Source organism: Dendrobates tinctorius, unplaced genomic scaffold, assembly GCF_039654945.1.
Source record: "Dendrobates tinctorius isolate UK_male_01 unplaced genomic scaffold, ASM3965494v1 ptg000159l, whole genome shotgun sequence".
NCBI classification, from domain to species: Eukaryota; Metazoa; Chordata; class Amphibia; order Anura; family Dendrobatidae; genus Dendrobates; species Dendrobates tinctorius.
The window spans coordinates 12753459-12778722 of NW_027361826.1; the positions used below are offsets into that span (position 1 = coordinate 12753459).

General features: G+C 46.2%; 1 protein-coding gene and 1 long non-coding RNA gene across 2 annotated transcripts in view; one reads left to right on the plus strand and one right to left on the minus strand.

Annotated features, from left to right (window-relative positions):
* Positions 1 to 584, minus strand: part of LOC141052328 (uncharacterized) — a 117209-nt gene extending 116625 nt beyond the window's left edge. Inside the window, exon 1 of the long non-coding RNA XR_012220782.1 lies at positions 475 to 584. This is a non-coding gene — a long non-coding RNA (uncharacterized lncRNA). The remainder of the gene's footprint in view (positions 1 to 474) is intronic.
* On the plus strand, positions 357 to 22461 carry ANKRD54 (ankyrin repeat domain 54). Its single transcript, XM_073549539.1, has 8 exons — positions 357 to 749; positions 2366 to 2413; positions 10623 to 10721; positions 13659 to 13730; positions 13817 to 13864; positions 13969 to 14093; positions 18522 to 18629; positions 20397 to 22461. The coding sequence occupies exons 1-8, from the start codon at positions 572 to 574 to the stop codon at positions 20469 to 20471; spliced, it is 753 nt and encodes a 250-aa protein (XP_073405640.1). The 5' UTR covers positions 357 to 571; the 3' UTR covers positions 20472 to 22461.
* The last annotated feature ends 2803 nt before the right edge of the window (positions 22462 to 25264 follow it).

Sequence of the window (25264 nt, forward strand, 5' to 3'; positions counted from 1 at the left end):
CAGGCCGATCTTGGATGCGTTAGTAGCATTGCGGCCAATGGGGGCGTTACCTCATCTGTTACAGCGTTAGTGCCGCTATGTAACGATCCCGGTGATCGCAGGGCCATAAACGCAGTGTGAACCCGGCCTAACACTGTGAGAAGATGATATACCAAACAATGTGCGGATCCTCTCCTCCTACACACACCATATACTGTATGTATACGCCAGGGAGGAGGGGCCAGGAAAGTGGAGCTTTATTTGGGACTAGAGGTAACGCACAGGTCATTGCAGATGATGATGATGACGACAATGTGCTGCGTCCCTCCTCTCACACACAGTCACACACTATATGTGCCATGGAGGAACTGGCAGGATATATTTGGGACTGAAGGGTTAACTCATGCATTTATTCACATCTGCCCCCCCCAGATGAGTCACAGTCAGGATTCACTGCTTCCAGGCGCCAGAAAAAAAAAAACCCGGCTCATTCACCTTGCAGAGTCGGCTCATTTCGTTCACAGCAAGGAGCCGGCTCTTTGTATAGGATCGTTCACGACCGACACATCACTAACTGGAACCCGTGGAGCGAATGGAGCGTGAAGAGCAGGGGAAGGCGTCTCTCCCCGGAGAGCTGGCCGCGGGAGTGCCCGAGCTGTTGAAGGCGCTGTGGGAAGAGCCCGAGAAACCCCGGAGGAGTCCCGGAGGCCGCGTCAAGTCCCTCCGGCAGCATCGGCACAGGCTGTGCCCGCTGGCCAGGGAGAGCTACGGTAAGCGGCTGTCACTGCTGGAGATACGGAGAACCCCTCCTCTACAGTGTGCAGACCGCACTCAGGAGCCTATGTGCGCAGTATGTGTATACTGCAGACAAGAGATGGGCGGGGCCCCAGTGTCCTGTCAGCAGCTCTGTGTGGGGACCCCCAGTGTCCCGTCAGCAGCTCTGTGTGGGGACCCCCAGTGTCCCGTCAGCAGCTCTGTGCGGGGGACCCCCAGTGTCCCGTCAGCAGCTCTGTGCGGGGGGACCCCCAGTGTCCCGTCAGCAGCTCTGTGCGGGGGGACCCCCAGTGTCCCGTCAGCAGCTCTGTGCGGGGGGACCCCCAGTGTCCCGTCAGCAGCTCTGTGCGGGGGGACCCCCAGTGTCCCGTCAGCAGCTCTGTGCGGGGGGACCCCCAGTGTCCCGTCAGCAGCTCTGTGCGGGGGGACCCCCAGTGTCCCGTCAGCAGCTCTGTGCGGGGGGACCCCCAGTGTCCCGTCAGCAGCTCTGTGCGGGGGGACCCCCAGTGTCCCGTCAGCAGCTCTGTGCGGGGGGACCCCCAGTGTCCCGTCAGCAGCTCTGTGCGGGGGGACCCCCAGTGTCCCGTCAGCAGCTCTGTGCGGGGGGACCCCCAGTGTCCCGTCAGCAGCTCTGTGCGGGGGGACCCCCAGTGTCCCGTCAGCAGCTCTGTGCGGGGGGACCCCCAGTGTCCCGTCAGCAGCTCTGTGCGGGGGGACCCCCAGTGTCCCGTCAGCAGCTCTGTGCGGGGGGACCCCCAGTGTCCCGTCAGCAGCTCTGTGCGGGGGGACCCCCAGTGTCCCGTCAGCAGCTCTGTGCGGGGGGACCCCCAGTGTCCCGTCAGCAGCTCTGTGCGGGGGGACCCCCAGTGTCCCGTCAGCAGCTCTGTGCGGGGGGGACCCCCAGTGTCCCGTCAGCAGCTCTGTGCGGGGGGGACCCCCAGTGTCCCGTCAGCAGCTCTGTGCGGGGGGGACCCCCAGTGTCCCGTCAGCAGCTCTGTGCGGGGGGACCCCCAGTGTCCCGTCAGCAGCTCTGTGCGGGGGGACCCCCAGTGTCCCGTCAGCAGCTCTGTGCGCGGACCCCCAGTGTCCTGTCAGCAGGGCCGCGCTGGGGCCTCAGAGCCCGGACCCCCAGGCAGTATGCAGTGACCCCAGAACAATGTATGGCAGTGTGCTGGGAGCTGTCACCAGGGGAGGAGTGCCGGCCTGCACTGTGTATCCCCTGCTCCACAGGACTCGATATGGGGTCCCTCAGTTCTATTGATGCTTGTTATGTTATTCCAAGGGGGGCGCTCAGTGATTACACACAACAGCCTAAAACCCCCCAAAGGGTCGGGTCAGCCACTTACAATTGGTGAAGACCAGGAAAATCAGCACTAAATGAAAAGGCCCAGATTTCTGCAACTCTATGGCAGATTAAAAACAAAACAAAAGACACTAAGCCCAAAATACTCAAAGGAGCAGCAGAAATATGAAAGGAAGAAGACGCCGGCTACTTTACACCTGCTGACACATCCTCTTTAAATTCAGGGGCGCAGAGTGGAGATAAGATTATATTCCCACCACCTGTTAAACAATTTTATACTTGGTTAACAATGTATTTATCTCTTAACAGCTCTTCGCAAGTTACGAGAAGCGGCCAATGGAAATGATCTAGACACAGGTACTGGTTTACTTAGATCATTTATTATTATTATTAGTTATATAGCACCATTGATTCCATGGTGCTGTACATGAGAAGGGATTACATAAAAATACAGGTATAACTTACAATAAACAAACTAACAATCACAGACTGAAACAGAGGGGGGAGGACCCTGCCCTTTCGGGCTTACATGCTACAGGATGGTGGGAAAGGAGGCAGTAGGTTGGGGAGTTGCGGCAGCTCCGGTAGTGGTGAGGAGGTAGCAGGATTCATTGCAGGCTGTAAGCTTTCCTGAAGAGGTGGGTTTTCAGGTTCCGTCTGAAGGATCCAAATGTGGTTGATAGACGTGTTGGGGCACAGAATTCCAGAGGATGGGGGATATTCGGGAGAAGTCTTGGAGGCGGTTCGGTGAGGAGCGAATAAGTGTGGAGGAGAGACGGAGGTCTTGGGAGGAACGGAGATTACGTGAGGGAAGATATCGGGAGATTAGTTCAGAGACATATGGAGGAGACAGGTTATAGATGTCCTTGTAGGTCAGTATTAGTAATTTGAACTGGATACGCTGAGGGAATGGGAGCCAGTGAAGTGATTTACAGAGGGGAGAAGCGGAGGAGTAGCGAGGATAGAGATGAATTAGTCAGGCAGCAGAGTTAAGGATGGACTGGAGAGGTGCGAGGGTTATAGCAGGGAGGCCACAGAAAGGAATGTTGCAGTAGTCAAGGTGGGAGATGATGAGGGCATGCACAAGCATTTTGGTAGATTGAGGAAAGGACGGATCCTGGAAATAATTTTGAGCTGGAGGCGACAGGAGGTGGAAAGAGCTTGGATGTGTGGTTTGAAGGACAGGGCAGTGTCAAGTGTCACTCCGAGGCAGCAGACTTCTGGTACAGGGGAAAGCGTGATTTCATGAATTGTGATAGGTCAGGTAAGGAAGATCTGTGAGATGAGGGAAAGACGAGTTCAGATCTATGTACTATATACCTGCCTCATTACAGCATATTTATTATTTATCTGCTCTAAACATTTTCTGTGAACATTTATACCTGCTTATGAGCTTTTAACAGCAAAAGTGTATAATGGCACAACCCCTTTAAGTGTTTTTTTTTAAACTCCTAAACGACCACTGATACGCATTAAAACGGCAGCAGCCAATTATATTTATTCCCTCATTGCCGTTTTAAAACGGCGCTCGGGAATATGGCTGTAGCAAATCCCCTGATCCCCGCCCCACTCAAAGGGGCAAAAAATCTCCAGGGTCTCTGCTATCTGAGTAGCTGAGGCCCAGGAGAACATAATCAGGGCCAGATTTTCCAGTGTGCGATGACAAAAAAGTGTGCCCGCAGATACAATGATTTCTCTCTCTTCTGACATGATACACATGTCAGAGGAGAGAGAAATGATGCCCTCCGAAACCCACTGATACCTCCACTATCCCTCGGCCTGCCGCGTCCTCTTCCTGAAGAAAGAAGATCTGTCGGCCGGTACTCCGCAACAATAGGAAATTTTTATTATTGGTCCCTTTTGAGCACTGTGATAGAGTCTATCACAGTGATCAAAAGGAAAAAAAAAATTAGTAAATCAAATGCCCCTTAGTTAGATAAAAATGCTAAAACAAATACTTTTTTATTCCATTGGTTGGGGTAGAATTTTTTTTTTTTTTTTCAAAAGTAAAACAAAAAATGACGATATCACGGCTAGTGTTGAGTGCAAGTGCTCACTACTCGAGTTTGCATCGGGTTTGCACCGAATATCACGGATCCCCCACATGGTTTTTTTTCTTGGTGTCTAACAGTCGCAAAACATGAGGGCAGGGACCGAGCATGTTACTGGAGCACGCACGATATTTGGTGCATACCTGAGCACCCGATGCAAACTGGAGTAGCGAGCAGTTGTGCTCAACACTGATGATGGCATATTCAATATAGCAACCTAATGTTATCAAATTCTGTGTCACACTTGTCGGTTCAAAATGCTCACTATACCACTGGATAAAATCCTTGAGGGGTGTGGTTTCCAAAATGGTGTCACTTGGGGGAGTTTCCACTGTTTAGGCACATCAGGGGCTCTCCAAATGCAACATGGCATCCGATCATAGTTCCAGCAAATTTTACATTCAATAAGGCAAATGGCGCTCCTTCCTGTGCCCTGCCGTGCGCCCAGACAGTAGATTTTCCCCACAAATGGGGTATCTGCGTACTCAGGAGAAAATTGCACAACAAATTTTGTGGTCCATTTTTACCTGTTACCCTTTGTGAAAAAAAATATATGTTAATTGTTTTCCTTCCACATTGCTTCAGTTCCTGTGAAGTAACTGAAGGGTTAATACACTTCTTGAATTTGGTTTTGAGCACCTTGAGGGGTGCAGTTTTTAAAATGGTGTCACTTTTGGGTACTTTCTGTCACATAGGCCCCTCAAAGTCACTTCAAATGTGAGCTGGTCCCTGAAAAAAATAATCTTTCAGTAAATTTTGTTGGAAAAGTGAGAAAACGTTGGTCAACTTTTAACCCTTCTAACATCCTAACAAAAATGTTTCAAAAATTGTGCTGATGTGAGAAATGTTATTTATTATATATTTTGTGTGACATAATGCTCTGATTTAAGGGCATAAAAATGAAAGTTTGAAAATTGCAAAATTTTCAAAATGTTTGCAAAATTTTCAAAATGTTTGCAAAATATCCTTTTCTCCTACACCTCATTGGGGGACACAGAGACAGTGGCTGTTATGCTGTTGGCCACTAGGAGGACACTAAGTAAACCAGAAAAAAAAAAAGTTAGCTCCTCCCCCGCAGTATACACTTTCTCGATGGATTAGATTTCTCCAGTTCTTTGCTTAGTGTCTGCAGGAGGCACTTGGGTCTGGTTTCAGACCCCACCGTTCTTATTTTTTAATTTTCTGTAAATTTTTATTTTACGGAGTGAAGGGGGCGACGGTTCCTTTCTACGGCCCGCTCTCCCCCGAACCAACAACAGGCAAGCACTCGGAGTATACCTCCCCGTACACTTTCCTGCGACGAATGGGGCTGATTCCTCTGACAACAGTTCCCTTATGGTCGGTACTCCACGGGTACGAGGGCAAGCGCAACAAGACGTAGCACAGGAGTGCATGGAGAAGGACGAGAGCAGCGCTTTTTCGGATGCCCAGAATCAGCCCCAGAGCTCTCCATCCCCCTACCACAGGGTGGATCGATTGAGTATACCCCTTTAAGACCTCCTCCAGCTCTGCTACATTGCCGGACAGCCGGATACCGGGTGACACCACAAGGCCACCGTTTTTTCCTCCCGGGGGGACCCAGCACAGGACCGGGTAAGCTGCATCTGCCCTCAGATTAAAGCTTTACCCCTTGACGGCACATTCCCTGCAGCTGCAGACAGACTGCCGTTAACCCTTTCAGGAGCGCTATGCCTCAATCTAAGGAGGCTAAATGGGCTGTTAAAAAGCACACTGCGTTTTTTACTGTGTGTACCACTTGCAAGTCTGCCTTACCCAGTGCACAGACTAATCCGTTATACACTGACTGCGACCCGCACTGCGCCCTGACCTGCGCTCCAATGTCCCTCGCCGCCGCTGCTGACGGGCCTCCTACGTTTAGTAACCCTGAGTGGGCTGCGTCCCTGTCATCATGGTCGGTGGAGTCTCTGACCCAGGCAGACAGCGTCCTTACCTCCCAAGGAGGGCTTTGGCGTCGGCCAGGAACTGTCCCCCAGCAGGGGCCATACTCGTCCAAGGGACGGTCAGCGCCTCAGCATCGGCGACTCCTGTCTCTCGCTCGCCCTCTCCTGAGGTTCACAGCGAGCACGGCTCTGAATTCGAATCTGACACGTCAGCCCCTCAGAATCCCCCAACTGATCAAGAGTCGCTTGATTCTTATAGAATCAGTCAACAGGATTCTGAGGTTGGATGAGGAAAATATTCTCGCTCCAGCACACCCTAGCTCATTTAAGAAAACCTAGCTGGTGCGCACGTTATTTACCAGCCGTCCTGAAACATAGGGATCGGCCACATGAGCGGTTCACAGGGCAAAAGTCTACTCAGGCTAAATACCCTTTTCATCCAGACCTAATGTATCGCGTCTTGCTTCTAAAATGCTCCTATCTGTTTCTGAGGGCTCCTCAGTCAGAAACCCCTCCAATTGTCAAATTAACTACCTTGCCCGTTCAGTTTTTGAAGCTTCAGGAGCAGAGTTTTTTCTATCTTTCGCGGCATTTTGGGTCACTAAGGCAATGGCCGCTTGGGCAGAAGTTCTGATTACTTCCTTCCAAGGTACTAATCTTCCTCCGGAGGCAACCATTGTCGCCAGGCAGATAGTTCCCGCAGCTGACTTTGTAGTAGACGCTTCTTTTGATGCCGCCAATTGCGCGGCTCAAACTGCCGCTAATGCGAACTCCATTAGAAGAGCCCTATGGCTCCGCGGCTGGCGGGCGGATGCCACACCAAAAAGATCGTTGTCTTCTCTCCCCTTTCAAACGGGTCGTTGTTTTGGAGAGAAACTGGATCAACTCATTTCTGATACTACCGGGGGGGGAAGTAAATTCCTTCCTCAACAATAGGGGCTGTTCGGCCGTTTCGCAATCAACAGCCGACAAGTTTTCGATCTTCTCGCAACAATTCCGGTTGGTCCTCTTCTACCTTCTCTTCCGGATCAGGTCGGTCCCCGCGCGGAGACAGAAGCTCCCAGGTCTCATACAGACCTAACCGCTCTTGGAAAGCCAGGCCTAGGGCTTCTGGATCTAGGGGAACCAGATCTCATAGATCTACCCAATGACAAGTGGGTCAGGGAGCTGGTGTCCTCCGGATACAAGATAGCATTTTCTTCTCCTCCTCCTCCAACTCGGTTTTTCCTTTCCTCTCCTCCCAAGAGAAAGACAAGAGCCTTCCTTCGAGCTGTTCAGGCTCTGTTAAGGGCCGGAGTCATCATTCCGGTCCCTCATCACAAAAGGTTCAGAGGATTATATTCAAAACTTTTTGTGTTTCCAAAAAAGGACGGGACGATGTGACCCATTCTGGATCTCAAACTGTTAAATCAGTTTGTCAGGCTACAGTGATTCCGAATGGAATTTCTCCCGATCAGTTGTCGCTTCCATGGAAAAAGGAGAGTTCCTAGCATCTATCGACATCAAGGACGCTTACCTTCACATTACGATCTGCCTGTTCCTCCAGCAGTTCCTGCGTTTTGCAATTCACAAGGAACACTGCCAGTTCGTTGTCTTGCCCTTCGGACTCGCCACCGCCCCCAGGGTCTTTACCAAGGTCATGGCGGCTGTCATGGCCATTCTCCACTCTCGAGGAGTGGTGGTGTTACCGTATCCGGTCGACCTGCTCATCAAGGGTCCATCCCTTCCAGCCTGCGAGGAATCCATGGATAACAGTAAATAACTTTCTCACCTGGGGTGGAAGATAAACTTTGAAAAGTCTTTCCCAAAACCGGCTCAGCAGATTTCCCTTTTAGGGATGATCTTGGACACTTCCCGCGGGTTGGTCATTCTCCCTCCAGGAGAGACCGAAGCCTTACAACAGGCAGCGTGACTGTTTTCTCACTCCATTCGTTTCGCATGAGAGTTCTAGGAAAGTTGGTGTCAGCGATGGAAGCAGTTCCATTTGCACGGTTCTACCTCTGTCCCTTACAACACGCGTTGCTGTTAGCTTAGGACAAGTACCCGTTCTCCCTGGACCGTTGGATCCCTCTGTCCCTGCTGGTCAGGCAATCTCTCAGGTGGTGGACACTGAGGTCCTCCCTGAATCAAGGGAGGTCTTTTCTCCCAGTAAGATGGTTGGTAGTAACCACCGACGCAAGTCTCCTCGGCTGGAGAGCGGTCTTTTGTCGCCACACGGCACAGGGTCATTGGTCAACCCGAGAGTCAGCCTCCCCATCAACATTTTGGAGTTGCAGTCAATCAGATTGGCTCTACGGAGTTTCCACCGTCTCCTCGCAGGTCTCATCAGGATCCAATCCGACAACACCACGGCTGTAGCGCATATCAACCGTCAGGGAGTTACCCAGAGCAGGATAGCCGTGCACGAAGCGAGTCACATCCTCCATTGGGCCGAGCGTAGAAAACGGGCCAGCAGATTTTCTCAGTCGCCAAGGCATTGCCTCGGGGAAGTGGTCTCTTCATCCGGAAGTCTTTCAACAGATTTGTCATCGTTGGGGGACTCCGGATGTGGTTCTCATGGCCTCAAGACTAAATAACAAGGTTCCTCGGTTCATTGCCCGATCGCGTGATCCATGCGCCACAGGAGTGGACGCCCTAGTTCTGCCATGGCACCGGTTCCGGCTCCCGTACATCTTCCCTCCTCTTCACTTGCTTCCAAGGGTCATTAAGAAGATCAGAGCGGAGGGAGTACCAGTGATCCTTGTCGCGCCAGATTGGCCAAGCATGGTATGCAGAACTAATACAACTAGTTGCCGACTTCCCCTGGCGACTTCCAGATTGCATGGATCTACACTCGCAGGGCCTGATTTACCACCAGTACTCCGGGGCCCTGTCTTTGACGGCGTGGCCGTTGAATCCTGGATTTTAGCACAGGCTGGGTTTTCTCACGGCGTGATTTCCACCATGATTAGTGCTAGGAAGCCTGTGTCCATGTGCATCTCTCACCGCACCTGGACAACCTTCTTTTCGTGGTGCAAGGATCATGGTCCATCACCTCTGGTGTTTTTCCATTCCGGCCATATTGGAATTTCTTCCATCTGGTTTAAAATCAGGCTTCGTGCTTAGCTAGCTCAAGGGCCAAATTTCGCCCTTGTCAGTGCTTTTCTGACGCAAAATTGCCACCAAACTTCAGGCCAAGACATTCATTCAGAGAGTTTCCCATGTGGCGCCTCCTTATAGAAGACCATTGGAATCATGGGACCTTAACCTGGTTCTCGGGGCCTTACAGGAGGCTCCTTTCGAACCGTCGCAGGGCGTGTCACTGTCCGTTCTCTCTTGGAAGGTGGTTTTTCTAGTGGCAATTACGTCAATCAGACGAGTTTTGGAAATGGCAGCTCTGTCCTGCCGTTCTCTGTTCCTGAATTTTTCTTCAGGAAAAGGTAGTTCTCAGGACGTCCCCCGTCCTTCCTGCCCAATTTCGTCTCTTTCCATCTCAACGAGGAAATTGTTTTGCCTTTCGTTTTGTCCGGCGCCAGTCTATCGCATTGAGAAGGCCCTCAACACCCTGGATGTGGTTAGGGCGCTGAGACAGTACATCTCGCGGACGGCTCCCTTCCACAAGATGCCCTGTTCATGCTTCCAGAGGGGCATAAGAAGGGTCTAGCCGTGTCAAAGCAACGCTAGCCAGGTGGATTCCCCTGGCGATTCAGTAGTCGTACTGTATCAGGAACGCGCCTGTCCCAGTGGGGATTAAGGCGCACTCTACCTGGTCAGTGGGCGCCTCTTCAGCCATTCGGCACCAGACCTCGGCAGAACAGGTCTGCAAGGCTGCGACTTGGTCCAGTCTGCATACCTTTACAAACATTGCCTAATTCATTCTCAGGCCTCTGCGTATGCAGCCTGCAATCGGCAGTACCTCACTGTTGACTCAGTGGTACATGGGGTATTAGCAGATGTATGCTCCTCACCCAGGAACTGCTTTAGGACGCCCCACTGTCTGTGTCCCCCAATGAGGCGTAGGAGAAATAGGGATTTTTGTGTACTCACCGTAAAATCCTTTTCTCCGAGCCAATCGTTGGGGGGACACAGCACCCACCCGGTTTAGCCTATTGGCTCACTGTAACATTCTTAGGCTTTGACTTAGTTATGGTTATTATGACTGTTTATGCTCCTACTGCTTTTTTCACCGAACTGGAGAAATCTCAGCCAGCGAGAGGGTGTATACTGCAGGTGAGGAGAACTTTTTTTTTTTTTTCTTTTTTCTGGTTTACTTAGTGTCCTCCTAGTGGCTAGCAGCATAACACCCACTGTCTGTGTCCCCCAGTGACTGGCTCGGAGAAAAGGATTTTACGGTGAGTACACAAAAATCCCTATTTTTTTCCCCAAATAAACGCAAGTCATGTCGAAGAATTGTATCCACTATCATGAAGTACCGTATGTCACAAAAAAAACGATCTCTGAATCACCAGGATCCATTGAAGCGTGACAGTGATCAGAATGGTAAAATTTGACTTGGTCATTAAGGTCAAAATTGGCTCGTTCCCTAAGGGGTCAAATAATGGGTCGGCTTATTATGCATTTTAATACAAATACAGCATAAAGGTTGTCCTTTTTTTTTTTTTTTTTTCTCTACAGTACAACGCCTGCTAGATGAAGGAGCAGATCCTTGTGCAGCCGATGACAAGGGGCGGACAGCATTGCACTTTGCATCTTGCAATGGAAATGATAAAATTGGTATGGGATGTGGCGGAATGTGTAGTTTATAGCTTTATTTGTATGGAAATATAAATATTGGTATAGAAACTAAGAGGAAGAACTGCACAGCAAGATGCAGAGATGAAAGAAATGTCCTCCACTAAGCACCTTTTGCTTGCTCCAAACTCAAGGTGTCTTGGGTAGATATAAATTACAAACATGGTCACGGAGGGAAGGCACAACTTACTGCTTCACTGTAAAGGAACCAGAAGATGGAAAATATTGCATTGCAGCTATTTTCTCTTCTGTACTGTGTTTAATTTGGGTATGTGCACACGTTAAAGGGGTTGTTCAGTCTAAATTGAGAAGTCTGCAGTCACTCTGTGTGACTGCAGACTTCTCATTTTAGATCAGACAACCCTTTAAATATCTGCAGAATGTTGGGTTCAATTTAAAGAGTCACAACATTTTCAGTCTTGGCTAACAAAAGGGACACTACCCTGTCCCCCATAGCAAAGAAGCAATACTGGGGTGTCAGACCTCAGGAATCTTATCAATATCTGTGTTCTGTCTCGTTTTCCTCTCCTTTTTTGTTTTTCTTTTTCTTTTTCTCTCTTTTTTTTTTTTTTTTTCTTCTCTATACTTTCTTCTACTTTTTCTCTCTCCTTTCCTCTATTATACTTGGACTGTCTCCCTCTTCTCTTGATTTAGCCATTTGAGAATGTATAATGATGTAAATGGGATGGGGAATCTTAGTAGTGGTGATACTACTGATGGAGGGTGGGAGGGTTGAATATCCTTACTCTACTAATGAGCATTCAAAATGGTAATGTTTAATATCATTTTACCTGTTTAATAAAAATATATTGAACAATAAATATCTGCAGAATGAACGTCCTCAACATCACTTGGCATTAAAAACTTGACATAAAATAACTTAGAATCTGGGCCTTTTTTTTTTCTTTCATTTTTGTTGCAGATTTTTCCCCACTCATTATTGGTGAAATCTGCAGCAAAAATGATGAAAGAGAAAGGACATGCTGCAGATTTAAATCTGCTGCAAACCTTCATGGATAAAATAACCACCGTCTGCATAAGACATCGGGAACCTTATTCACTGTGCTGAAAATCCTTCAGGTTTTGTGACAACTGCGCAGAAAAAAACACAACAAAAATGCAGTGTGTGCACACAGCCTAGGTAGATGCGCTGTGGAATGAGCTTCCCCTCGGCTGTAATTGTAATAGGATACAAATGTTAAGTTCAATCCCTTTCTTTAGGCCCCAGTGACCAGCCAAAAATGAAAACGAATGAATGAAAGCGCAAACTCTTTGTGCGCTGCAGGAATGTTTACAGAACCTGCGGATTATGGGTGTGTAGACGCGTACCACTGCGGATTATGGGTGTGTAGACGCGTACCACTGCGGATTATGGGTGTGTAGACGCGTACCACTGCGGATTATGGGTGTAGACGCGTACCACTGCGGATTATGGGTGTGTAGACGCGTACCACTGCGGATTATGGGTGTGTAGACGCGTACCACTGCGGATTATGGGTGTGTAGACGCGTACCACTGCGGATTTTTCATCTGGAAAAAAATCTATAGTCAACTCCGTTAGCCATAAATCCAGTGTCTATGGACACTTAGGAACAAAAGGAGTTTTTGGCACTTCCTGACTCTCATTGTTAAAGTCCAAACTTGAATATGTACACTTTAAATAGCTTATTCGAAGATAATAAAATGTAAGTATGTATTTGGTAATGCTAAATACACTGAAAGCTCCTGCTTATGTTCCTGTACATATGATTCTACCAACAATCCCACAAGAGTGTCAGGTAAAGGGCGAGATGGCAGCATTCCCAAAATGAGATATACTGTGTGTGTATATGCATCACTTCTAAGGTGGGCAGATGATGACTCCCTATAGCCCGATGAATGTTTATTTGACAGTACTTCACCAGGTTGCACCCCATCTTCTCTACTTTTTCTTTCATGGCATAAAATGTACCCATACGTCCATCTAATTGTGTCCGACATGTACCATGGAGTATAATGGCGGCACAGATCTGAAATCTCCTGTACATTTTGTAGAAATTCTCCACTCGATAATTGACCTGCGGTATGGCAATTTTCCAGAAAAAATATCTTCAAAGACTTAAACATGTTTAAAATAAAAGATTGTTTTAAGATTTGTTCTTTTTAAGGTACTGTCACACTTAGCGATGCACCAGCGATCCCGACCAGCGATATGACGCGGTCAGGATCGCTGGTGCATCGCTAAGTGGTCGCTAGTGAGCTGCCACACAGGCAGATCTCACCAGCGACATAGCAGGTGTCGGAGGTCGCTACTTACCTGTCAGACGAGGCGATCCTGCGTCCTCCCGCCCGTGTCCACACGTCGCTCGTCTCCACAGCAGGAAGCTGACGACGAGAAACAGTCCAGGACGTTCTCTCGCGATCAGCGATAACCAGCGGGGGAGCGGTCGGAGGTAAGTATCAGACATAGCGATATCGCTATAACGTCACAAAAAACAGTGACATTATAGCGATATTGTTAGCAATATTGCTTAGTGTGACAGGGCCTTAAGTTGAAACCTGTGTGGAGGACTTCGGGCTCTGTATTAGAAAAACGGAGGCACCACATCTGTCTGACAATATTTTAGAAAATTGGTTGTCACAGAATTTTAGTCCTTGGGAAAAAGTTGAAGATTCAGCGTACAATTAGGGTGTATCCCCTGGGTGAGTACCATGGAATCACCGTGACAGTGACCCTAATGGTTTTTTTTAATAGGTAAAATAGTCACAATGACTTTTTGCAAGGTCAAAATCTTCTACTTATTGTCTTCATTTCAGCAGAACAGGTACGAGTAGCAGTAATCCTGTAATTTTTACATGACTGTTTTATTGCCCTTGATGTAATTAGTGCAAAGTTAGAAGATAATTTTAGTATTATTTCCTCTTCTCATATTATTTCAGTGCATTTGCTCTTGGACCATGGTGCTGATCCAAATCAGAGAGATGGGTTGGGGAACACCCCACTACACTTGGGTAAGTGTTTTTAGAATTTTCTACATTTTTCCTACATTGATTAACATTACATTGTATGAGCTGCACATTTTATTTTGTTTTTCTAGCTGCCTGCACCAGTCATGTTCCAGTAATTACAACCCTTTTACGGGGCGGTAAGAATCTTATTCATGCTTTGGAAAGAAATTTATATACATTATTATTATTTTTATTTGTTGTTTTTTATTTTGAAGATGTCATTTTCTTTTTTTGTCTTGAGGAGCCAGAGTAGATGCTTTAGACCGTGCAGGCCGGACCCCTCTTCATTTAGCGAAGTCTAAGCTAAACATATTACAAGATGGCAAGTCCCAGACTTTGGAATCCCTGCGGCTTGAGGTGAAACAGGTAAGTTCTTGGGAACTATAACTTTCAATTAATTGTACCATCTTCTACATATAGACTGATTTAGAGATCACTTGGGACACAAAAAATGGCATCTATTGCTACCAGGAACAGTCGGCCAGGTCCCATTTTTTCTGGCCATATAGCTGTATGAGACCTTGTTTTTTGTGGGACACGTTGTACTTTGGAATGAAACCATTCATTTTAATATGTGATGCAATGGAAAACAGGAAAAAAAAATTTCTGAGTGCCTTGAAATTGCAAAAACATGCAATCTCACAATTGCTTTATTGTTTGTTTTTTTTATTTACTATGTTCATTCTATGGTAAAACTTACCAGGCAAATATGATTCCCCTGGTCAGTACAAGTATACAGATACCAAACATGTATAATTATTTCTGTCTTTTTTATATAGGTGGTGAAAAGAAATTTGGAAATTTTGTTAAAAAAAAATTTGTTTTTGTTGCCATTTCCCGAGACTCGTAACATATTCATTTTTCAAGTTTCGGGCTGGGTGAGGGCTTATTTCTTTATCGCCTTATTGGGGAACACAGATTACCAAGGTTTTCCTCCATTCACAGCCTGGGCAGGGATTTCAAGGGAATCTGCGGGCATAGTGCCTTAATATCGGCGTTTTTATTGTCCTGAGTAGTTATCAGGCACCGGGCTGCAGCGACATCAGTTTCACTCTCGTTTCATCCCACTCTCAGCGCGCTCCCTCCTGCTTCTGAGCGCGCTTTCCTTCGCGCATTTCCTAGCCCATGACAGGGCTCCTTTCTCTTTTACCTTGCCATGAAACGAAAGTGAAACTGATGTCGCCGCAGCCCCATGCCTGATAACTACTCACGACAATAAAAACGCCGATATTAAGGCACTATGCCCGCAGATTCCCTTGAAATCCCTGTCCAGGCTGTGAATGGAGGAAAACCTTGGTAATCTGTGTCCTCCAATGAAGGCTCCAAGAAAGAGATTTTACGGTAAGAACCAAAAATCCATCTTTTTTGTGCTCAGAGCCGACAATTTTATTGATACCTTTTGGGGGTAGATACAACATTTTGATCACCTGTTATTGCATTGTTGTGGCAGGCAAAAAAAGCATAATTCTAGCATTTTCCTTTCTCGCTACATGATTTACCTATCAGATTAATTTATTAAATTGCTTTATTTTTAATGGGGGGGGAAAAAGGGGGGTGATTTGAACTTTTGTTGGGGGGGGGGGGTTCTCGTGTTTTTATTATTTATTTTACGCTCTTCAATTATCTCTTTAGGAGACCTGGAGCTTGTAATCATCTTTCTTTAAACATCCTGTAAAAGTTTTCCCAAAGAACCATTCAATTTTGTATTTTTGGTGTGATACCATGTGGATGCAATAAACGATGTAATAATCTGTGATATTTCTTCTGTGTCACAAAAATTCTCAATAAGGCTACTTTCAGATTTGCGTTCGGAGGCGCAGGGCCGGCGCTAAGCTCTGCCCCCGGCCACGCCTCCTCTGGTCAGCTCCTCCTCTGATCGCATGACGCTGCTTGCGATCAGCGTACCCTATAGTTAGCATTGGGTACGCTGGTCGTGCGTTGGTGCCCTTTTGGTGCTGCGCCGAGCGCACAAAAATGCAACACGGTGCGTTTTTCTGCGCTCGGCGCAGCACCGGCAAAAGTGTACCAGCGTACCCAATGCTAACTATAGGGTACGCTGATCGCATGCAGCGTCATGCTATCAGAGGAGGAGCTGACCGGAGGAGGCGCGGCCGGGGGCGGAGCTTAGCGGCAGCCCTGCGCTGCGCCTCCGAACGCAAATCTGAAAGTAGCCTAAATTGTTTCCACTTGTCAAAAGTATTTAGAAATTTGTTCTTTTTATTTATTTTTTCTGCGTCTAATCTCTCTGTGAAATGAAATTTTGAGATCGAAGGTCTCCGCCAACATCCCAACAGCATTGTTATGGCCAACAGGATTATCACATGTACCAGGGGGCCATCTTTTTTTTGGCCTACTCTCTTGGCCAATAGTGGAATAATTTAGTAAGGGGGGTTGGCCCCCAGAAGTTAGGCAGTATTGGCCATGTCCAAATACTGTGTGTCGGCACCATGTTTCCCCTGTGTTGCTGGGACCACAGCCAACGTTCTTTTTGCTTTTGATCCTCTGCTCAACAGATATCGTTCAGGTGTTTGAGGCAGTTGGTTTGCTCTGGACTGCGAGGATATCGGGAGCTCAGAGAGACGTATCTTTACATGATCAGAACCGGAAATCTTATTTGTTGTTTTATTTCACTTTATCTTCCTGAGTGCCAAGTTTTCATCGATCTACTCTTAAAGATTGTAACCCTACTCAGTCACCAACCTATCCACACCAGCGTGCCGTATATCATCAGTACTCTGGTTCCTCTATGGTCTGTAGTCTGATGATGGCTGTATACTGGCATCTGGATTGCAGAGATTTTGATCTGGTGAATCTGCGCAGTTTTGTGCATGGAGACATTAGTATGAGGGTATTCATCTTGTGTAGTCATTGTTCATTATTGTGCAGTCTCAGCTGGGATCAGACTTTTTTCACACGTTCCATAACTTTTAATCCATTATTTCAGTACAATAGGTTTGGGTATGGGTATCGTTTATCTTTTATTTTCAATGTTCTTTTCTTTTGACAAACAAAAAAAAAAATAAAAGAATGTTCCCCATCTCCAGTCCTCAAGAGCCACAACAGGTTGTTTTCGGGATTTCCTTAGTATGGCCCAGGTGATTCCATCACCTGCACAGGCAATAATTCCACCTATCTGGGCAATACTAAGGAAATCCTGAAGACATGACCCATTGGTGGCTCTTGAGGACCGGAGTTGGGCAACACTAGAAAATTGTCCACAAAATTGACAACAAAAGGGTAAGGCTATGTGCACACGTCCGGAATTCCCATGAAAACGCATAAAATAAGCAAGCCATTGTATTCAATGGCATTGCGCACATGCTGTGCTAATGCTTATTTTTCAGCGGCAAAATCGCATCGCTTAAAAATACGCACCATGCTCATTCTTTGTGCGGAAACGCGGGAATTCCGCACACATAGGAATGCATTGTTCCGCTTACTTTCCACATGTGGCTAAGCCCACCATGCACAAAGTAAGCGGAAAATGTGCGAATGGTACCTAGGGTCTGGAGGAGAGGAGACCTGTCCTCCAGGCCCTGGGTACCATATCCCTGTTTAAAAAAAAAAAAAAAAGAGTAAAAAAATCTTGATATTCTCACCTTCCGGCGGCCCCCGCAGCCTTCTCGCCTGTCAGCCACGCTCCCGGCATCTTCCGGTCCCAGCGATGCCTTGCGACAATGACCTTTGACGTAGCGGTCTCGCAAGACCGCTACGTCATCAAAGGTCATTGTCGCAAGGCGTCGCTGGGAACTGAACGTGCCAGGAGCATCGCGAGGATCGGGGACGCCGGAAGGTGAGAAAAAAACGATTTATTTTTTTTTCTTATAAAGTTAAAAATATCTATTTACTATTGATGCTGCATAGGCAGCCTCATAGTAAAAAGTTGGTCACACTTGTCAAAAACTATGTTTGGAGGAAAGACAATTTCTGCACCAGCATAAAAGAGGGTTCTTCACGGTAAGAGCAGTGAGGCTCTGGAATTCTCTTCCTGAGGAAGTGGTGATGGCCGACTCACTGAATGAATTTAAGAAAGGAATGGATGCTTTTCTTGTGAGTAACAGTATAGAAGATGGTTACGAATAACAGAATATTATAGGTAGATGGTTGACCCAGCTTAGGGGAAGGAATTTTTTTTTTCCTATGGAGAAAATTGGCTTCTACTCTGTGGGTTTTTTGCCTTCCCCAGGATCAACAATGCAAAACAGCTGCACTAAAAATAGGCTGAACTAGATGGACATAAGGTCTTCCTTCAGCCTTCAAAACTGTTACTATGTTACCAACCTGTCAATCAGTTTTCCAAGCGATGCTACAGATAGCTGGGAAAATGCTAGCATTCTGCAAGCTAATTACGCTAGTTAAAACGCGGCAATTACGAATGCAAAATTCTAGCGTATTTCCCGCGGCAGGGAGTTGCGGAATTGCCGCTGAAATTTCCACGGCAATTCCGCCAAGTGTGCACATAGCCTAAAGGTTCCGTGCAATTAGCAATGAATGAGCAGGAACATTGTCAGCCGGCAACGTCTTGTTCAGGTTCCTAAAATTAACCTGCAGAAAACAAGAGTTGGAATTTGGAATCCAATATGGAGTCCATCTCCTAGCTTTCTGCTGCAGAACCTTTCATTTGTGATGGGTCAGATACAATTTTCTTGAGTAGGCTGAGGCGCTGACCTTCTCTGTGCACAGCGTGAAGAGGTTAGATAGGAGGCCTGTCATATGAAATCAACTAGCAGGATCAGTTTTATTTGGGATATTTATTTGCTCTGAATTGACTTCTTTTTTTTTTTCCATCTGTAGATTATTCAGATGTTGCGAGAATACCTGGAAAGGCTGGGTCAGCAGGAGCAGACCGAACAGCTAGACCACATCTGTTCCAGACTGCAGAGAACGAGCACCAAGGAGCAGGTTGTGACTTGCACTTTATATTTGCCTTTAAGCTGTGTGCCCACGATGCGATTTTTAAGCGTTTTCGGCGCGAAAATTTTTAAAAATCTTGTACATGACGCACCCCATGCATTCCTATGGCATGCTGCACTAATGCTGCGCTTTTTTCCGCGGCGGAATCGCATCGCGGAAAAAATCGCAGCATGATCATTCTTTTGTGCGGAATCGCAAAGAATTGCCGAGATTCCGCACCCATAGGAATGCATGAGAATCGCTTACTTCCCGCATGTGGCTATGCCCACCATGCGGGACGTTAAGCGTCTCATGTGCGGTTGGTACCCACGGTGTGGAGGAGAGGAGACTGTCCTCCAGGCCCTGGGTACCATACCCCTGTAAAAAAAAGAATAAAAAAATAAAAAATCGGGGTATATTTACCTTCCGACGTCCCGCGCTGCATTCCTGGGCCTCAGCGTTCCCAGTAATGCCTTGCGGCAAGGTCCTGTGATGACGTAGTCTCGCGTGACTCTAGCGGTCTCGCGCGATCGCTATAGTAACGCGAGACCAACGTCATCACAGGTCTCGCAAGGCATTGATGGGAACGCTGAGGCCCGGGATGGCAGCGCGGGACGTCGGAAGGTAAATATACCCCGTTCTTTTTTTTTTTAATCATTTTTAACATTTTATCTTTTACTATTGATGCCGCACAGGCAGCCTCAATAGTAAAAAGCTGGTCACACTTGTCAAACACTATGTTTGACGAGTGTGACCAACCTGTCAATCACTTTCCAAGCGATATCGCTTGGAAAGTGCTTGAGAAAATCGCAGCAAAATCGCGAACAGGATCGCGGTGAAATCGCGCTGAAAAAAACTTGCGATTTCTGGGAAGGAGTCCGGTTTTCATTGTGCGTTTTAAAACGCTACGTGGGCCCATAGCCTTAAAGGGATTTTCCAGTTATTTTATTTCACCCTATGAGATTTTACTCACCATACCCAGATCTAGCCCCTCGTTTCGGCCGCTGCTGCTGTCTTTGTTGACAGGCTGCAGCAGTGACATCTTGATTACGAAACGCATGACCATTGCAGCCAACCAGTGCGTTCAGCAGCTCTTGCCGTCTACATAGTTGTAGTCGTGGCTTCACCACTGCAGCCAAACTTGACGGGCTCAGCTGCTGAGAATGGTGTGCAGTTGGCTTTGACAGAAATGTACCAATGCAAGCAGCTATTACATGGCAGTGAATAGGATTTAGAAAAATGCCAGTCACACTCTGTGGTGAAAATGTCACTGTTATATTCTGCTGTATTGAAGGGAATCTTTCACCAGGGTTTTGCTACCTTACTGAGAGCAGCATAATATAGGGATAGAGACCCTGATTCCAGCAATGTCACTTTATATCACAACTGCTACACCCAGTATATCAAAGATTTTAGATGTAGCAGAGCTCAGAAAGCTAATCCCTGCTCACACCCCTAATTTTAGTAGCTATTTGTAAATTTCCAATCAGTGCTGGGAGCAGAGTTGGACCAGAACTCGCATAAGGTGTAGTCCCAGAAGTGATGATCTCCTTCTGATAAAACACTCATGAAACAGCACGCAGCCTAATAAATGACACATTGATGAAACTGGTGTCTTGGCCCCTACCACATGCTGTCCTCAGATTATATAGCAAAAATCTGCTGACAGATTCCCTGTAAAATAATGTTGTTGTATTCAGTATGCGGCTGAGTCATTACATTCACTCTTCTCAAGATCCATTATCTTGTGGTATACAATAATTCTTTCTTTTCCAGGTGGATGAGGTGACAGAGTTGCTGGCTAGCTTCACATCACTGAGTATTCAGATGCAGAACATGGAGAATAGGTAGCCAGGAGTGCAGAGCTCTCCCTACCCGAGTAACTACATCAGGATCTGCTCTGTGTCAATCTTGCCCTGATGTAACCAGTCTGCCACAAGAATTGCATCGTCCTGACATCTGACGGTCACCCAGTGTACGAGTAACCGCTCTTGCATGGATTGTCCATCATAAAACTTCATCACGGAGGTTTTTGCTTTTAATGGTCCCAATTTGCATTTGAAGGTGACGAACATAGCTCCTATGCTATTCTGACAATCTTCTTTTTTTGAAGCCTATTTTTTTCCTGGCTGGCGGTGCTATATATTTTCAGAATTTCTGTTGAATTCCATTTTTTTTTAATCTTTGTGCTATGTGATGGTCTGTCTCTTTTAGAAATGTCTCTGGATTTCTGCACATTTCAGCTGTATTTTTACTGTATCCATTTATATTAATCAGGAATCTCATCTTATTTCCCTATCCATTATAGCTGTAAATTATTTCCTGTCATTTGGAGGCTGCACTATGGATATGGGGCCTCCTATCCAGGCAGCTGACATTAAAGCGGTTGTCTGGTGAAAATAACTTATCACCTTTTTACTGGATAGGTAATAACTTACTGATCATTGGATTCCTACTGCTGGAACCTGCACCAATTGGCGGAACAGTTAATTTTTAATGCTGATGGGGCACTTTTTATTGGATGCCTGCATGTGGCTCCAGTCCTTCTATATGAGGATGCAGGAAAAGTGCAAGTGCCGCTCTACACAGCCTCACAGGGAATGAATGGAGCTGTAGTCGAGCAGGAGCACTCACTTCTTATGGGGATCAAAGTTCTCATTCTGCCCAGCAGTTGGACACCATAATGTAAGTGTGAACAGCGTCATACACCTGTATAAACCCTGCTAATCAGTCTCCATTGAACTGTTCCAGGAAACTCCATGCTGTGGATGTGACGAGGAGCAGTTATGTCTGCAACGGACTCTTCACGGAACCTAAGAATTTCTCTCTTTATTCTGCTAATATCACCTTAAAGGGAATCTGTCAAGACTATTTTATTAATGACCTTATTATGTCTGTATATGTGCTCGTACAATAATAAAAATGATACCCGCCTAAAGGTATGTGCAAACGTTGCGGATTCGTCTGCAGATCGGCAGCAGATTTGGCCCTGCGGATCCGCAGCAGTTTTCCAAGGGATGTACAGTACCATGTTATCCTATGGAAAACAAACACCGCTGTGCACATGTTGCGGAAACGCAGCGGTTTATTTTCTGCAGCATGTCAATCATTGTGCGGATTCCGCAGCGTTTTTTACACCTATTCCATTCTAGGAATCCGCAGGTGTAAAAACACAGGCGAAATCCACACTAAATCCGCAGGTAAACTGCAGGCATTTTGACCTGCAGATTCTGCGTGGAAAAATCCGCCCACAAATCCGCAACATGTGCACATACCCTTATAGTGATCCAGTGTGCCAGAGGTGAAAAATTAACTCTCGAGATGCATGCAAATTAGCCTGGTAGTGCAGCGGGGGCTGTCGGGGTACTCAGATTGCTTCAACACCACCCCAGCATACTTGAGGCTAACGTGCATGTGGCTTCAAAGCTTGATGTCTCTTGGATTACTATAAAACAGGTATTATTTTGTTGTCCTCACGTAGCTGACCTTCATACTGAGATATCGGGTAAGAGCACTTCAGGTGTAGCACCCCCCAGACTAGAATTCAGTTAGGGCTTTCTTTTCCCCAGACGCTGAGATAATCTGGTAATCTTTTCTCTTACTGTGCATTAATATTGCTGAGCTTGATGAATGATCGCAGGACGTGTTGTATGTTATGCACTATTCTTTTTATATGAATGTTTAACCATTGAGAACAATCATATCTGTGTGCTTTTTTTTTTTTTTTTTTTTTTATCCTGAGAAAATGTATTCATTTTTTTTTGTCTTGTTCTACAATCCAATTTGTTGTGCTGTGAAAATTACACTGTAATGTTGTATTAAAAAGGAAAAGAAAAATCTGTCCTGTTTTCTACAATATCTATAGGTTTATTTTTACAATAGATAGTTTTATCAAAATGGAACAAATTGTATATAAAATCAAATGTCAAGCACAAAGTGAATAAGATCCTACAAAGATTTGTGCAATGAAGACAGAATAAAATAGAAATATATTTTATTAAGAGTATTTGATAAATACAGTAAAATAGAACAGCTGAAATCAGTGGAGCACGTTGAGAAATATGATATAAAATCCAAATAGGATAATAGTAAACAAGCCAAAATAATACACCCAAAAGCAACATATAAAGATGGCCATATATAATTCATAAGAGCACTTCAATGAACCACAGGAATCTACTATGATGAGCAAGATATGCAAAAAAAATAAAAGTGAAATTAATAAACTAAAAAAAAAAAAAAAAAAAAATATTATATATATATATATATATATATACACTCACTCACTGGCCACTTTATTAGGTACACCTGTCCAACTGTGTGTTAAGACTTAATTTCTAATCAGCCAATCACATGGCGGCAACTCAGTGCATTTAGGCATGTAGACATGGTCAAGACAATCTCCTGCAGTTCAAACCGAGCATCAGTATGGGGAAGAAAGGTGATTTGAGTGCCTTTGAACGTGGCATGATTGTTGGTGCCAGAAGGGCTGGTCTGAGTATTTCAGAAACTGCTGATCTACTGGGATTTTCACGCACAACCATCTCTAGGGTTTACAGAGAATGGTCCGAAAAAGAAAAAAAATCCAGTGAGCGGCAGTTCTGTGGCCGGAAATGCCTTGTTGAGGTCAGAGGAGAATGGGCATACTGGTTCGAGCTGATAGAAAGGCAACAGTGACTCAAATTGCCACCCGTTACAACCAAGGTAGGCAGAAGAGCATCTCTGAACGCACAGTGCGTCGAACTTTGAGGCAGATGGGCTACAGCAGCAGAAGACCACACTGGGTACCACTCCTCTCAGCTAAGAACAGGCATCTGATGGCTACTTTCAGCAGGATAATGCGCCATGTCATAAAGCTCGAATCATCTCAGATTGGTTTCTTGAACATGACAATGAGTTCACTGTACTCAAATGGCCTCCTCAGTCACCAGATCTCAATCCAATAGAGCATCTTTGGGATGTGGTGGAACGGGAGATTCGCATCAGGGATGTGCAGCCGACAAATCTGCGCCAACTGTGTGATGCCATCATGTCAATATGGTCCAAAATCTCTGAGGAATGCTTCCAGCACCTTGTTGAATCTCTGCCACGAAGAATTGAGGCAGTTCTGAAGGCAAAAGGGGGTCCAACCCGTTACTAGCATGGTGTACCTAATAAAGTGGCCAGTGAGTGTGTGTGTATGTGTATATATATATATATATATATATATATATATATATATATACACTCACTGGCCACTTTATTAGGTACACCTGTCCAACTGTGTGTTAAGACTTAATTTCTAATCTGCCAATCACATGGCGGCAACTCAGTGCATTTAGGCATGTAGACATGGTCAAGACAATCTCCTGCAGTTCAAACCGAGCATCAGTATGGGGAAGAAAGGTGATTTGAGTGCCTTTGAACGTGGCATGATTGTTGGTGCCAGAAGGGCTGGTCTGAGTATTTCAGAAACTGCTGATCTACTAGGATTTTCACGCACAACCATCTCTAGGGTTTACAGAGAATGGTCCGAAAAAGAAAAAAAATCCAGTGAGCGGCAGTTCTGTGGCCGGAAATGCCTTGTTGATGCCAGAGGTCAGAGGAGAATGGGCAGACTGGCTCGAGCTGATAGAAAGGCAACAGTGACTCAAATTGCCACCCGTTACAACCAAGGTAGGCAGAAGAGCATCTCTGAACGCACAGTGCGTCGAACTTTGAGGCAGATGGGCTACAGCAGCAGAAGACCACACCGGGTACCACTCCTCTCAGCTAAGAACAGGAAACTGAGGCTACAATTTGCACAAGCTCATCGAAATTGGACAGTAGAAGATTGGAAAAACGTTGCCTGGTCTGATGAGTCTCGATTTCTGCTGCGACATTCGGATGGTAGGGTCAGAATTTGGCGTAAACAACATGAAAGCATGGATCCATCCTGCCTTGTATCAACGGTTCAGGCTGGTGGTGGTGGTGTCATGGTGTGGGGAATTTTTTCTTGCCAATCTTTGGGCCCCTTGGTACCAATTGAGCATCGTTGCAACGCCACAGCCTACCTGAGTATTGTTGCTGACCATGTCCATCCCTTTATGACCACAATGTACCCAACATCTGATGGCTACTTTCAGCAGGATAATGCGCCATGACATAAAGCTCGAATCATCTCAGATTGGTTTCTTGAACATGACAATGAGTTCACTGTACTCAAATGGCCTCCTCAGTCACCAGATCTCAATCCAATAGAGCATCTTTGGGATGTGGTGGAACGGGAGATTCGCATCAGGGATGTGCAGCCGACAAATCTGCGCCAACTGTGTGATGCCATCATGTCAATATGGTCCAAAATCTCTGAGGAATGCTTCCAGCACCTTGTTGAATCTCTGCCACGAAGAATTGAGGCAGTTCTGAAGGCAAAAGGGGGTCCAACCCGTTACTAGCATGGTGTACCTAATAAAGTGGCCAGTGAGTGTATATATATACAGTGCCTACAAGTAGTATTCAACCCCCTGCAGATTTAGCAGGTTTACACATTCGGAATTAACTTGGCATTGTGACATTTGGACTGTAGATCAGCCTGGAAGTGTGAAATGCACTGCAGCAAAAAAGAATGTTATTTCTTTGTTTAATTTTTTTTTTAAATTGTGAAAAGTTTATTCAGAGGGTCATTT

Bases quoted from the DNA above. Each gene is read 5' to 3' on its own strand.
- ANKRD54 (XM_073549539.1), top strand. From the start codon at position 572: ATGGAGCGTGAAGAGCAGGGGAAGGCGTCTCTCCCCGGAGAGCTGGCC. The intron at 2,414-10,622 runs GTACTGGTTTAC...TTTTCTCTACAG, and splicing joins TGGAAATGATCTAGACACAG to TACAACGCCTGCTAGATGAA. The intron at 14,094-18,521 runs GTAAGTTCTTGG...TTCCATCTGTAG, and splicing joins TGCGGCTTGAGGTGAAACAG to ATTATTCAGATGTTGCGAGA.